Raw genomic sequence first — 14,752 nt, 5'->3', positions numbered from 1 at the left:
ATTGCATGTCTTGTTTTAGTTAGAGCTATATTCTTAAATCAAACACTGTTCTTTTATCACCCAGCATGAATTATCTTTTGTTGGTGAAAAAGATAAGTAAAACCAGGTACAGAGCCTTTTCAAATTTCAATATGTAGTTCATTGATTACCCTCATACTTCAACCTGGCATAACGTCAGCTCCCTCAATACTACTCTCCCTACCTCAGTTGTCTTATGAGTTACTTGCTGACTTGTACAGGTGCCACATAAAAAGCACCCAGTGCACTCTGTAAAGTGGTTGGCATTGTGAAAGGCATTCAGCTGTAGAAACCACGTCAAAGTAGATACTGGTCCTCTGGCGCAATCCTCTGGGGATAGGGGATGGGAAGCTTGGGTGTCTTTAGGGTGGGAGGAGGAGAAGTTTAGGAATGAGTGTGAGTCTGTGTTTGTAGTGGATGGAGGTGGTGAGAGTGGAATGATGAATGCTGACCAAAATGTCAAGAAAGGAGACAGAGGTGTCAGAGATAGTGCAGGAGAAGTGGAGGGCAGGATAAAAAGCTTTGACAAAAGAGAGGAAGGAGTCTAGATGTTCGTGGGAGAGTGAGGTTGCATCAATATAATAGCTGTCTAGTTCGGGAGTGGGACCAGTGAAACTTGAGAATATTTGGGCCTCAGCATAGCCAACGAACAGGTTTGCATAGTTGGGGCCCATTCTTGTTCCCATGGCCACTCCCGTGTAATGCTGGTAAAATTCCCCTGCGAATGAGAAGCAGTTAAGTGAGAGGACAAGTTCGGCCAGATGAAGGCTTGTGGATGTGTCAGGTTGGGGGTTGGGTTGAAGGTCAAGGAAATGTTGGAGTGCACGCTGCCCCTCGTGGTGAGGGATCACCGTGTAAAGGCTCTGGATGTCGAGAGTGAAGAGAAGTTTAGAGGGGCCAGGAAGGAAGGAGAAAGAGTTGAACAAATGAAGCACGTGGTTGGTGCCATGGATGTGAGAGGGGAGGGAAGCCACTAGGGGGGGGCAAGGACACGGTCAAGATATCTGGAGATGAGTTCAGTGGGGCAGTTGCAGGTGGAGACAATCGGGCGGTCAGGGTTGTTAGGTTTGTAGATTTTGGGGAAGAAGTAAATAGTGGGGCTGCAAGGAGTGTGGACAATGAGGTTGGAGGCGGTGGAGGGAGATGGGAGGAGGAGATGAGGTCATGGATAGTGGAGGACGCAGTCTGTTGGTAGCTGGGCGTGGGGTCAGAGAGCAGAGGGCAGTAGAAGGAGGTGACTTGAAATTGGTGGAGAGCTTTGGCCTTGTAGAGGTCCACATGCCACACCACCACGGCTCTACCCTTGTCGGCCAGTTTTATGATGATGTCAGTGCGGCGTCGGAGACATCGAAGGGCCGAGAGTTCGGCTGGGGAGATGTTCAGAAGACGGGGACGGCTGGAAAAGTTAAACCGGTCCACAGCACGCTGGCAGGTGCCCGCAAAAAGATCAACTTCTTGGAACTGGCCAGGAGCTGGCATCCACTGGGATGGTCAGCAGCCTAGGTTGGTGAAGCAGTCCTCCTTATTAGATGCAGGTGGAGTGTCACGGAAAAGTGCACACAACCTAAGACGATGCACATAGCTGTGGATATCGGCACGAGTCCGAAATTCGTTGCTGGATGGAGTGAAAGGGATGAAGCGCAGACCTCTACTGAGGAGGGAGTGCTCTGCCTCAGAGAGGGGAAGATCTGGAGGAATGGTAACAACAGACTGAAGTGGAGGAGGGGTGGATGGGATAGAAGTAGGAGGGGTGGATGGGGTAGTTAGGAGGGGTGGTGGGGATGGTGGAAGGCTGGGAGGGAGGGGATGGGGGGTATATATATATGATACATATATTATATATATGATACATATATTATATATATGATATATATATCATCATCATCGTTTAACGTCCACTTTCCATGCTAGCATGGGTTGGACGATTTGACTGAGGACTAGCGAACCAGATGGCTGCACCAGGCTCCAAGCTGATCTGGCAGAGTTTCTACAGCTGGAAGCCCTTCCTAACGCCAACCGCTCCAAGAGAGTAGTGGGTGCTTTTACGTGTCAACTGCACAAGGGCCAGTCAGGTGGTACTGTCAGCGGCCACGCTCAAGTGGTGTTTTTTATGTGCCACCTGCACAGGAGCCAGTCCAGCGGCACTGGCAACAACCTTGCTCGATTAAAAAAAGAATTTTTTTATGATATATAAATATATGTATATATATATATATATAAAATATAAATATATGTATATATATATATATATATATATATATGATTGACCGTTGACTGAACACTATTCAATTTTTTTTCTCCGTGTTTTTCTCCTTGTCTCCGTATTCTTTCTGTTGAAGAGCGTAGCTCGAAACGTCAAAGACTTTCCGTATTCCCGAGCGTCATACTAATATATACTTTTGTTATTTACACCACCTGTCCTCGTCTGTTGTTATTTTTTGTATATTCTCCCATATATATATATATATATATATAAAACATATATATATATATATATATATATATATATATATAAAACACATATATATATATACAGACACACATACACACACACACACACACACACACACACACACACACACATGTGAGAGAGATGGTGATGCAGATAAACCCAGTTAGGCTTGATTGACATGCACACAAACACCCATATTGAGAACCTCTTGATCATTATACACACACACACACACACACACACACACACTCTTACCATATTTTATTAAATTTCAGATACCTTCAAATTATTATATTTTTGAGAGCCACTCTGAATAACAATTATCTTTTCCCATTTTCATTTTGTTTTACTGAATATAGTGTTTTATTGGGAGACCTTTTTCTTCTCTTTTTTTTGTACGATGGCTTGAGTACTAAACATTGCTTACAGGTTTCTGGTGTTCATAGAACAAGTAAACACTGTTATAAAATTATAGTAATTTTGTTACTTCAGAGACATGACATTAATTTACAAAGATTTTCAGTTAATATTTAATATTATGTTGACAGCATTTCTAGACAGATTTTTCTTCTTTCTCTTCATTTCTAATTTGCAATTGTACAGCTTCATGTTTCATGACAGATGTTTTGGGTATTTGTTCCATTGTTTTCGTGATGCTTGAAAATACTAAATTCTCTTGTAATAAGAATACTGGTACAAGATTTTGTTAAAGCCTCATTATTGGTTTCCATGAAAACACAAGCGATAAAATAATTGTTAATAATGAATATTGTTGTAGTCTTTTAATTTGTCATGTTGTCTTTAATTTTTTTTAACTAAATGTATATTCAGTTACAGAAATTAATAAAACTATACTCTTTTTGTTTGGAAATTGATTAGAGTTAAGCATTCACAATCATCAGGTTATTTTGTAAACAATATGCAGATACAGAATGTGTGAGAGTGGGGAGAACGTATAATATTTATGTAAGACATTGAGTCACATGTCTTCTTTCTGTCCTCCTATAGGAGTATGGAAGGTGAAAGCAGTGGCTGTCTTGAGTGAGGTGGATTAGAGAGATATGGGGAGAAAGAGAGAGAGGGAGAGAGAAATAACTGATAGGCAGTCAGGCAGCCAACCAGATAAACAGATAAAATGAAATATAAGAAGAAAATGGAGTAAGGCTTAAAGCAGAAATATTGAGAAATGCTAAGAAGCGACAAAACTAAAACCCATCCTTTTCAAAAGAGTGAAAAACTAGTACTACACCAGTCAGTAATAAATAAGCTATTGCAAATAGCTATTTCATTACATCTCTGGATAAAAGATGATGGTACTGTCTCTTATTCAAGAGATGCAAAGAAATGGCCAGTGGTAAGATATGGATCTTTGATTCAGTTAGTCTGATACCATTATGACTTGGCTTTTTCACTCAATCAAGATATTGGCCATTAATCATTGGTTTCAATCATTTACATCTTTACAACTTAATTCCTTTATTTGGAAGCTTTTCTAGTAACTCCTCTGCTCACCCCAGCCCTTCCCTTGAAGAAAACATACTTAGGTTGTTGATTTGAAGATGCTTTTTTTTTTTGTTTTTCACATATCAACAATTTCATGACTTAATTGCTGCAACGATTATCAGATGTAGATCATTTATAAATAATACTGTCTACATTCCAGAATTTATCCACTAAAATCATCGTAACAACAATGATATCTAATTAAGAATTACAAAAATAAGACAGGCAAATTTCTTCAGCTCTGTTAGATGAAAAGTTTAAATTTAAAGAGTTTTCACAGACATTTCAATTATCACTGCATTGAAGCAATCCTTGGGATCAAAACCTATCTTTTCTTTTAGTTTTTGCTCGTTTCATTCATTGGATCGTGGCCATGCTAGGATACTGCCTTGTGGGGTTTAATCAAACAAATTAATCCCAGTACTTTTTTAAAGTCTGGTACTCATTCTATTGGTCCTTTACACTGGATACTTAAGTTACGGGGATGTGAACAAACCGACACTGTTTGTCAGGTGTTGGGAGGGGACAGTCGCAAAGATACACATATAGAACAAACTTTCATATAGTTTCTGCCAGTGTAATTCACTCACAAAGCATTGGTTAGAAGATATTTGCCCATGGTGCTGCACAGTAGGACTGAACCCAAGACCAAGTGTTTGCAGAGAGTGAGCTTCAGCTTCTTAACCTCACAGTTTTGCCTGCACAATAATGATAATGATGATAATAATAATAATAATAATAATAATAATAATAATAATGATACTTTCTACTATGGGTACAAGGCCTGAAATTTTTTTTATGGGTGAGGGGACTAGTCAGTTACATCGACCTTAGTATTCAACTGGTACTTGTTTTATGGACCCCAAAATGATGAAAGACAAAGTCACCCTTCACAGAATTTGAACTCAGAAAGTAAAGAAGGACGAAATGCTAGGTATTTTGTCTAGTGTGCTAATGATTCTTATTTCTTTATTGCCCACAAGGGGCTAAACATAGAGGGGACAAATGAGGGCAGACAAAGGGATTAAGTCGATTAGATCGACCCCAGTGCGCAACTGGTACTTAATTTATCGACCCTGAAAGGACAAAAAGGCAAAGTCGACCTCGGTGGAATTTGAACTCAGAACGTAAAGACAGGCAAAATACTGCTAAGCATTTCGCCCGATGTGCTAGCGTTTCTGCCAGCTTGCTGCCTTAGTGTGCTAATGATTCTGCCAATAATAATAATGATCCTTTCTGATAAAGGCACAAGGCCTGAAATGGGTGGTGGTGGTGGGGTATGGTTGGTAGCATTGACTCCAGTACTCAACTGGTATGTATTTTATTGGTCCTGAAAGGATGAAATTGCAAAGTTGACCTCAGCAGAATTAGAACTCAGAACATGAAGATGGATGAAATACTGCTATGCATTTCACCTGGCATGCTAACTATTCTGCCAGCTCACCACCTTAATAATAAGAAGAAGAATAATCCTTTCTACTGGAGGCACAGGGCCTCAGATTTGTTGGATGGGGGCTAGTCAATTATATCGACCCCAGTGTTTCACTGGTACTTAATTTATCAACCCCAAAAAGATGAAAGGTAAAGTTGATCTTGGCAGAATTTGAACTCAGAACATAGTGATGGGCGAAATAACACTAAGCACTTTGTCCAGCACACTAATGATTCTGCCAGCTCGCTACCCTAATACTACTACTACTACCCTAATACTACTACTACTACTACTACTACTACTACTACTACTACTACTACTACTACTACTACTACTACTACTACTACTACTACTACTAATAATAATAATAATAATAATTGTCAGGGAATTGTAAATGCCTATTTAAACTGAATGACAATGTCTATTACATTTATTGATTGTGAATGCTGTTTTAAGGAGAACCATGCTTATTGTCATTAAAGTAATGTGTTGCTGTAAATGGAAAGAGAAAGACTCCTATTTTCTCGGTGATCACTCAGCCTGCTAGAAACAGCAGCCAAATATCACCTTCTTCAGTCATGTCTCTCTGTCTTAAATTTATAAATCCGTGTACATTGGACAATGCAGTACACGATACACAAAAAGAAATGGAATATTTTTTTATACCTTTGATCATAGGTTTATTTAATCAAGATTGACTCGGGGCTAAACGTCAGGAAAATTTCCTTGAAATGAAGTAAAAAGTAACTTCATGTGTGAGAGACAAGGGGATGGTGTGTGCGTGTTTGCATGTATGTGTGTGTGTGTGTGTGGTTGTGTTCTAAGATTCTATCATTATGTAATTTTCTCTAATACCATAATTAATGTTCAGTTTCATTTAGAGAGAAAGAGAGAAATAATAATAACGCATACAAATCTAAGACCTGTATGGTGTTTACCGCAGCTACTGTAGTGGAAGACTACAATAGTTCAGTAACAGTAATAACCCTAATTAATCCATAAAATCAATGTGGAATTTAAAAAAAGAAAGAAGAGCAACAAAAAAATAAACTTTAAAAAAAAAACAACCAACCCAAACCTGCTGAATTTTTATGTGAATGAATTATTGTATATGTCACCTGGAAATTTCTAGAAAACACATTTGCCTGGAATAGTGTAATGAAATGATTTGAAGATTAATCTTCTGTAAATTCATTAATTACAGTTATTGACACAAGCTGTTAATTGCATACAGCTAATAGTTGATACAATCAATTAACTTCATTCTATGGTGGGGGAAAAGCTAGCATGGAAATGAATTTTGTTTTATACCGTGTTATGATGCCATGTAAAATTTGATGTGTAGGTATATATACATATATGATGTATGTATGTGCTTGTGTGTGTGTGCTGAAGAAAGAGAAGCTGTCCCCAATCTACACAAATATGTGTGTGTGTACTAATATTGTTTTGGTTTTGTGTATTTTTCAGCAAGCCAGAGCTGAGCAAGAGGAGGAATTTATCTGTAATACTTTGCTGAAGAAAATACAGAGTCTAAGGAAGGAGAAAGAAGCATTGGCTATGAACTATGAACAAGAGGAAGAATACCTAACAAACGATCTCTCCAGAAAACTTATGCAGGTAGTAGCAATATTGTTTGTATTTATATATTTCCAAATATTAATATCACATACATTTCTAAAGGTTTATTGCTGCTGTATATTGACATGGTGAGCTGGTCTACATTGCATACTTTAGCTTTTAGTGAGATGCATAACTGTGTTTGGCTGACAGAATGATCCACTCCCCCTTGTGAAGTTGTGTAATTAGTGGAAGGAAGAGGACATAACTGCAAGAACTACTGCTGCAATAAAAGTAACTGCCCGAATTGCAAATCTACCCCAGCCATCTTGATACAGAAAATGATTATAAAACATGAGAAGAAACCTGACTGAAGTTGAATTTTGTCATTCATCATCTTTTTGGAAATGGATAAAATAAGTAACTGTCATGTATATACTGATGAGAATGAAGGTGTGTTGTCTCGTGGTTATGGTGTTGCATTCATGATTGCAAGACTGGTTTCTATTCCTGGACTGGGTGGTATGTTGTGTTCTTACTGCTATTTGTCTTTTGCTTATGAATCTACTTCATCTTCAACCTAAAATTGCTGACTAATGTATACCTGTGCAGGTCATTCCTCACTAGAGAAGGATTTGATATTCATGCAGTTAGCTCAGTGGCTCTCAACCAGGGTCTATGTGGCCCTTGGGGGTTCATATAAGATTTTGTTGTTAAAATTTATCCGCAATATATTGGTTATACTTCTACAATTCACAAAATAGTTTAATTTTTTTATACAGTTCCTAATATTTAATTTTAAAAATACAATAGGATTTTTTAAACATTGTGGGGCTGTGAGGGCCCAACTGAATAAAATAGGAATCAAAGGTGTCCTTAGATAAGGACCCCTACAATGTCATTCAGGATGTTATGAGATAAGTGTTATGCTTCATTTTATAGAAGTCCACACAGACTACTTTCCCTGTCACCATTTGGCAAAACATAACCTATATGAATAATTTCCTGTGTTCCATTGCAATCTGCTCTCCTGTATCAACCAATCTAATTCATTGTCAAAGTTCCTAGACTTCTACAACATAAACAAATAGGTGCAGGAGTGGCTGTGTGGTAAGAAGCTTGCTTCCCAAACACATACGTGGTACCTTGGGCAATTGTCTTCTACTATAACCCCAGGCCGATTAAAGCCTTGTGAGTGGATTTGGTAGACGGAAACTGAAAGAAGCCTGTCGCGTGCATGATGGGGTGTTTGTCCCCACCACCATTGCTTGGCAACCTATGTTGGTGGGTTTACGCCTCCCCCCCGTAACTTAGCAGTTCGGCAAAAGAAACCAATAGAATAAATAGTAGGCATACAAATAATAAGTCCTGGGGTAAATTTGTTCGAGTAAAGGCGGTGCTCCAGCATGGCCACAGTCAAATGATTGAAACAAGCATGGAAAGCGGATGTTAAATGATGATGATGATGATGAATTGATGGAAATTTTGATGAAGATCACTGCCCAAAACATCAATCTTTCCTGCCCTTTGTGATGTGAACATTTTACATCTACTATTTGCCAATGCAGACTATCATTGATTTCTTCATATTTTACTGTCATCCATTATTCTAAGATATTTGGAACTTCTACTTACCCATGAGATCACCTAGCCAACCACAAGATAAGTTATTCAGAAAATTACCTAACTTTTCTTAAAGCAGGTTCATTTTTAGTATCCTCAATGTCCTTGTCAAAAAGGACGATTAACATAACCTTCACATTTGAGCAACACTGAGGTGCTGTTTTTGGTCACATTAAACCATGATACCACTGTAACTAACTGCTGTTTTGTCTAACCATTATGGCCATACACTATTATTTCCTCACCTGTTACATTTTTCAGAATGTTTTCAAGTGGCCAAACAGCTCCTGACTAACTGTGACTCTGTTCACAAATTTAGCAGTACAGTCCAGCTTCAAGTTTTCTTTTAAAATCCTGTGGCTTAAACTTTTGGAAACTCTGTGAAGAGTCTGGCTGGTTGTGATTTCTAAGGATCATAGCATATACTTTTATAATGTGATGGTTGGCCATTGACATGAAAGGGTCATTCAGATTTGGAGACATCTTTAATGGATGTTATTTCTAATTTGAAATGCTGCCACTACTCGTGACATTGTGGATCAATAGTCCTTCCTATACGTCTGTTGCAACATTAGAAAAGTCTATGTAAAAATTTTCTCTGTTTCATACAAACGCATTGCTCTTCCAAAGTCTTCATTGTTTTACTTGGAACAAATCACCAAAAGCACAAGACATGATATCACTATTATTATACCAAAGACCAAGTCACCTTATACAGTACTGCAGCCATGAGCATATTGTACTGGCTGGTTGGCATTCTGTTTTAAAAGAAACCTTTTTGGATAGACTTTGTATAATTTCCCATTCAGTTTCTCTACTTGTCTATGCTCATATAGGGTGTATTGTCTCTTGAATTGTTGGAGCAAATATGTTGCAGATTGGTTCTTATTCAAGTTCCAGTCGTCCAACAGTAAAATATTTGTACTTTTGGCATAGCTTGAGAAAATAGGTGATACCTATGCCAAAAATACAAATATTTTATTGGAGCTATTTATTTTATTTATGTATTTTATTATATCTAATTTTTAGCAAGTAAAATAGAACTTATTAAACATCTTAGTCAAAATAATAGCATTATTTTGCTGTCTTAGAGAACATAGGTATATAACACTTGGGCATTGGGTATGATGTTATTAGAAGAGATTACTATTTTCAGCTCAAAGCCACCTCCTTTATTACTAGTTTGAATCCTCCTCAGTTAAAAGGTATTGTCTTGCAAGTTATTTGGTGGCCTATCTGGTGCCAGGTAAAAAGTACTTGATATACTCTGTAAAGTGGTTAGCCCTTGGAAGGGCATCTAGCCATAAAAACCACGCCAAAACAGACAGTGAAGCTTGGTGCCGTCCTCTGGCTTGCCAGCTCCTGTCAAACAACCCAACTCATACCAACATAGAAAACAGATGTAAATGATGATGATGATGGCATTTAACTGTTCATGCACAAAACAAGTGTTTAGGTGGTATCTGATATGGCTTTCTGCCTCCATACATTATTCTGATGGCATAAAAAGGTCAGTGTTGATTACAATAAACAAAGTAACATGAATTGTATTATCAGCATTTATAATTAAGATATTTAGCCATTTACTGCTGACTAAAAAAACGTAGCAAGCTTAATACATCTTTGCTCTTTCATCTCCACTGCATGGTTTAATGATCAGAATTGCCTTCAACATCTTGTGAAATATGCCAGGATTTGAAATACAAGGATTATTCATTATCATCTTCAATAGATTTATATCTTTAAAAGATTTTTAAAAGCCAGTGTTGATTTTAATCATTTTAAATTCATTATTGATTTTTTTTTTTTTTTTGGTGGGTGTGTATTCACATGATGCTAGAGAATAAATTGGATATGTTAAGGTTAAGAGAATCAACATTAATTTCATGAAAAAAATATGCTAGAGAAAGAGAACTTAATTTAAAATTGATTGAATTGTAAAATATGAGAGGTGAAAAAATGAAACTTTAACAATTTCCTCTTGGTTAAATCGAACAAACACGTGTACATATAATTTTATCAGTTTTTCAAATTCTGTATTTTGTATCTTAATTTTACATCCACTTTTCCTGTCTCTGTAAAACCTCCACCTTAGAATATATATATATATATATATATATATATATATATATATATATATAAAAGCGAAATCGTGATGGCACCTGTGCCCAGCGTCGCCTTTCTGGCACTTGTGCCCGTGGCATGTGTAAGGACTTTTGAGCAAGATTGTTGCCAGTGCCTCTGGACTGGCTCTTGTGGGTGGCACGTAAAAGCACCCACTACACTCTCAGTGGTTGGCGTTAGGAAGAGCATCCAGCTGTAAAAACTCTGCCAAATCAGATTGGAGCCTGGTGTAGCCATCTGGTTTCACCAATCCTCAGTCAAATCGTCCAACCCATGCTAGCATGGAAAGCGGACGTTAAACGATGATGATGATGATATATGTGTATAAATATATATATATATATATCATCGTTTAACATCCGCTTTCCATGCTAGCATGGGTTAGATGATTTGACTGAGGACTGGTGAACCGGACTAGCTGACATACCTGGTAATTCTCGGGAAAGCGGGGCTTATCCCGTGATTCTGTTCTCATAATTGTTTCGCTAATCCTGTAACAACAATACAAAGTGTGTTACCCTTAAAACAGTTTTTGTGTATTTACAGAGAACAGTGAACTGTCTTACACAGGATCTTGCTTTTAGAAATTCCCAATAAGTTATGAATACCCAAATTGTGAAGTCAGTTATGTTATAACATGAAATTAATTACCTGATAGTAAGAATTCAAATAAAGTAGCCCCCCCCCCCCCCCCAAGAGCTTTAATGCGTTTCCAGAGTATACAAAACTTAGGAGGAAATACTAATAAGGTATGTATACTAAAACGTGAAGGTTGTTACATAACAGCAGGCTAATCAGATATGAGATGATAATTCAGGAGAGAAAAGATTCAAAGAACACACAAATAACATTTGATGCATTCTTTGCTAAGCAACCATAGCCAGCACCCTCATAACAGATACAACCTTTCCTCCCCTATTTCTCACTGTTGCTTTTTGCAAGAGTGTAGGCCTGTGTACTCAGTGAAGTTGATTAACCTGTTTTAGAATATTTCATTTGATCTTAATTAAACTTGAGTGATTTTTTTTTTTATCATGGGTGTATGCTATATTATCTGAGGCTATCTTAAATTGTATGTTTTGGATGATGTGACAAGTCTGAATTTTTCAGTTGTTTGGCTATGTCTACTGCCTTCAGTTGTGTTCATATCACTATTAAAAATGACCTATCAAGTTCATCTCTCTATGCTATATTGTACTGATCTTGTGTCACCCTGTTTCATTTTGCACATATCTAGAACCTTAATCAAGGTATTACTGTGTGTGTATGTGAATACTAATAGGTTTCTGATTTTCACCAAAATCCAGTAACACTTTCTGGATGCTATATGTGTATATTTACCTTATCTGATAGTGCCCTTGTTTAATTTTGCCAGTCTAATTTTTTCCCTTCTTAGTCATCTCATTCATAATTTATTCTTTAAAATTTGTTGGAGCCATGCAGATGGTAAAGCACTAGGTTAAGTATTTTATAGAAATTCAGTGATTCTTGGCCTTCAGTTTAAATATCAATAACTGAGTTCATTATATTTAATATACTTCCACTCTTAGCAAAGGAAAAAAATATTTAGCAGTTGGTCATTATATAATTGATAAAAAAATAGAGGAAAAAAGTGAAAAAATGAACACCATGTTAAATGAATCAATGATAAATAAATAAAAGAACACATGGAAGAAAATAAGTATCATTCCAAGACCCGAAGTTTTCCCGAACATTGAGATGGTCACTGATTGCCAACCTGTGTTATCACAGATCAATTAATGATAAGCATAACATGGTTTGCAATTGATTATCCTGTGTTATCCTGAATCAGTGATAATTCAAACAGTAATAAATGAGGATAATACATTTCAGAATTTGATAGAATATACTTTAAACTTACTATCTAACCTGAAAGCAGTAACTTAGTAAGCCAAGCCATTCCTGTCCAACTATGGCAAAATAAATGTGAAGTAAAATAATCCTTTCTGATCTTGGTACAAGGCCAGCAATTTCAAGGGGAGGGAGAAGTCAATCAGATTGCCCCCCACCCCACCCCTATCCCATTCTCAACTGGTTCATATTTTATCAACACCAAAAGGATGAAAGGCAAAAATCAACTTCTGCGGCATTTGAATTCAGAATGTAAAGAGCCGGGAGAAATGCTGCCAAACATTTTGTCTGGCGCGCTAACAATTCTGCCAGCTCACCGCCTTTGTTAAGTCAAATAATGAAGTTTATTTTGCTTTTAGCTCAGTGTGTTTCAATTACATGCGTGTTTATCTATCATTTTCACATCTAAGTCCATAGCTACAAACAAAAATGTTAATTGCTGTCCACTTTTTGAAATATTCAGACTGAGGAGTCTTCTACTAATTTACTAACATTGACGAGTATTTTTTAGTAAATAACTATCTTGTGTTATTGTTGTTTGCCAGTAAACAGCCCAGGTTGAAAAAGTGCAATTTCAACTTGCATGCCATAGTGAAATAGCTTACAAGACATAACTATTTACCTATCTACCTTCTCTATCACTTTGGTTACTTGTGAGATGATACCCACAAGCAGGAATATATATCATGAGGGTTGTTCCATATATTTTCTGTCAATCAACCACTTGATTGATAAAATTGAGCCATGAATGCACTCAAATGCACATCTGAAACAGCTGTATGATAAATGTATATGGGGTAGGAGTATGTATGGAATTTCTCAGGGACATTTTTTACATGAAGGCTATAACATTGATATGTTGGGGTGGGGGTTACACCTATGGTGGAAAGAAAAATTTACTTTACTGAATTATTCTTTATCAAAGTATCACTACATTAAGTATGCTGACCCCCACTTAACTATTGGCTTTTTATGCCAAAGGCATCCCAGAGAAATTGGTGCAGTCATTACTCTGGGAATGGATTGGTGGCTTTTGTTGAGGATAGGCCGGTTGACTGGGGTAATAATAGGTTTACAGGATTGGAGTAGTGGACTCTGGTAGGGATAGATTGGGGCACTCTGGTAAGAGTGTAACTCATAGACTACTATGTAGGATGCCATTAGATGTTGTAAATTTTAATTTAAACTCTATTTGTAAAAATATAAAATGTTAATTGAAAGGAAATGTTTTTCTCTTTTTCATATTCTATCTAAAATCTAACCAGTAAATTTTTTCAGGAAGAAGGACCACCTGTTAGCTCATTTTATAAACAAATTTTGGATCATATATTTTTAAAATCCCATTTCAGTCTTAACTGATATAATGGAATTGCTATTTTCAAAATTCCATTGACTACATCATTCAGGTCTAGCTACAGAATCCAGGTTGTGCATAAAAATTGATTCCTTTTCAGAACATATTCAAATTATTTCTTTTTATTTTGTTTTGTGCAACAAAAATGCAGGTTCTTTAAAGAAAAACCTCACAAAGGAAATGAATTTCCAATGATTTCATGAAAAAATATTTAAAACATGTAAAATAAATCCATTTTGTTTTTTGCTTCTTTAAACCTTGTGACTTCCCTTACAAACCAAAAACCCTGAATAGAAGAACAAGCTTGCTTTTTCCTTGCGCCTGCAGCAGACTGTAAAGACATTTGCAAATACCTTTCATAGATAAAAACTTTCCAATACTTAATTTTTTTTTCAATTTCAGTAAAATGTTCAGCCATAAATACAGAATAAATTCTGTTGCTTGCTTGAATATATATATATATATATATATATATATATATATATATATATATATATATATATATATGCAGTAGTTCATGTATCCAAAAAAAGAAACACACTCTAAAGCCTTAGAGCAGTAATATATTTTTTTAGGAAGTTAAAAGTTGTGGCTGGTCATAGAGCGACCATTGGTTTCCCACTTATAAAGCACTTAGTAGTATAGGCAACTTCTGATGAGTTGCCTATACAGCTAAATGCTTTATAGGTGGGAAACCAATTGTCACTCCAAGGCCAGCCATAACTTTTAACTTCCTAAAAATACAAACACACATACATAGTGACATGACAGTGTGGCTAAGAAGTTTACTTCTTAACCATGTGGTTTTGGGCTC

At 36.7% G+C, this 14,752-nt stretch overlaps 1 protein-coding gene across 5 annotated transcripts in view; it reads left to right on the top strand.

Annotated features, from left to right (window-relative positions):
• Nucleotides 1–14,752, top strand: part of LOC106873030 (coiled-coil domain-containing protein 6) — a 179,810-nt gene that overhangs the window by 116,496 nt on the left and 48,562 nt on the right. For all 5 annotated transcript variants that reach the window (XM_014920236.3, XM_014920235.3, XM_052972984.2 and 2 more), the window contains exon 2: nucleotides 6,876–7,025. In XM_014920236.3, coding sequence (XP_014775722.1) covers nucleotides 6,876–7,025 — 150 coding nt within the window. The remainder of the gene's footprint in view (nucleotides 1–6,875; nucleotides 7,026–14,752) is intronic.

This window comes from Octopus bimaculoides, chromosome 1 (assembly GCF_046866305.1).
Source record: "Octopus bimaculoides isolate indiv1 chromosome 1, ASM4686630v1, whole genome shotgun sequence".
Taxonomy (NCBI): Eukaryota; Metazoa; Mollusca; class Cephalopoda; order Octopoda; family Octopodidae; genus Octopus; species Octopus bimaculoides.
This window is presented reverse-complemented; position numbering and strand designations above follow the sequence as displayed.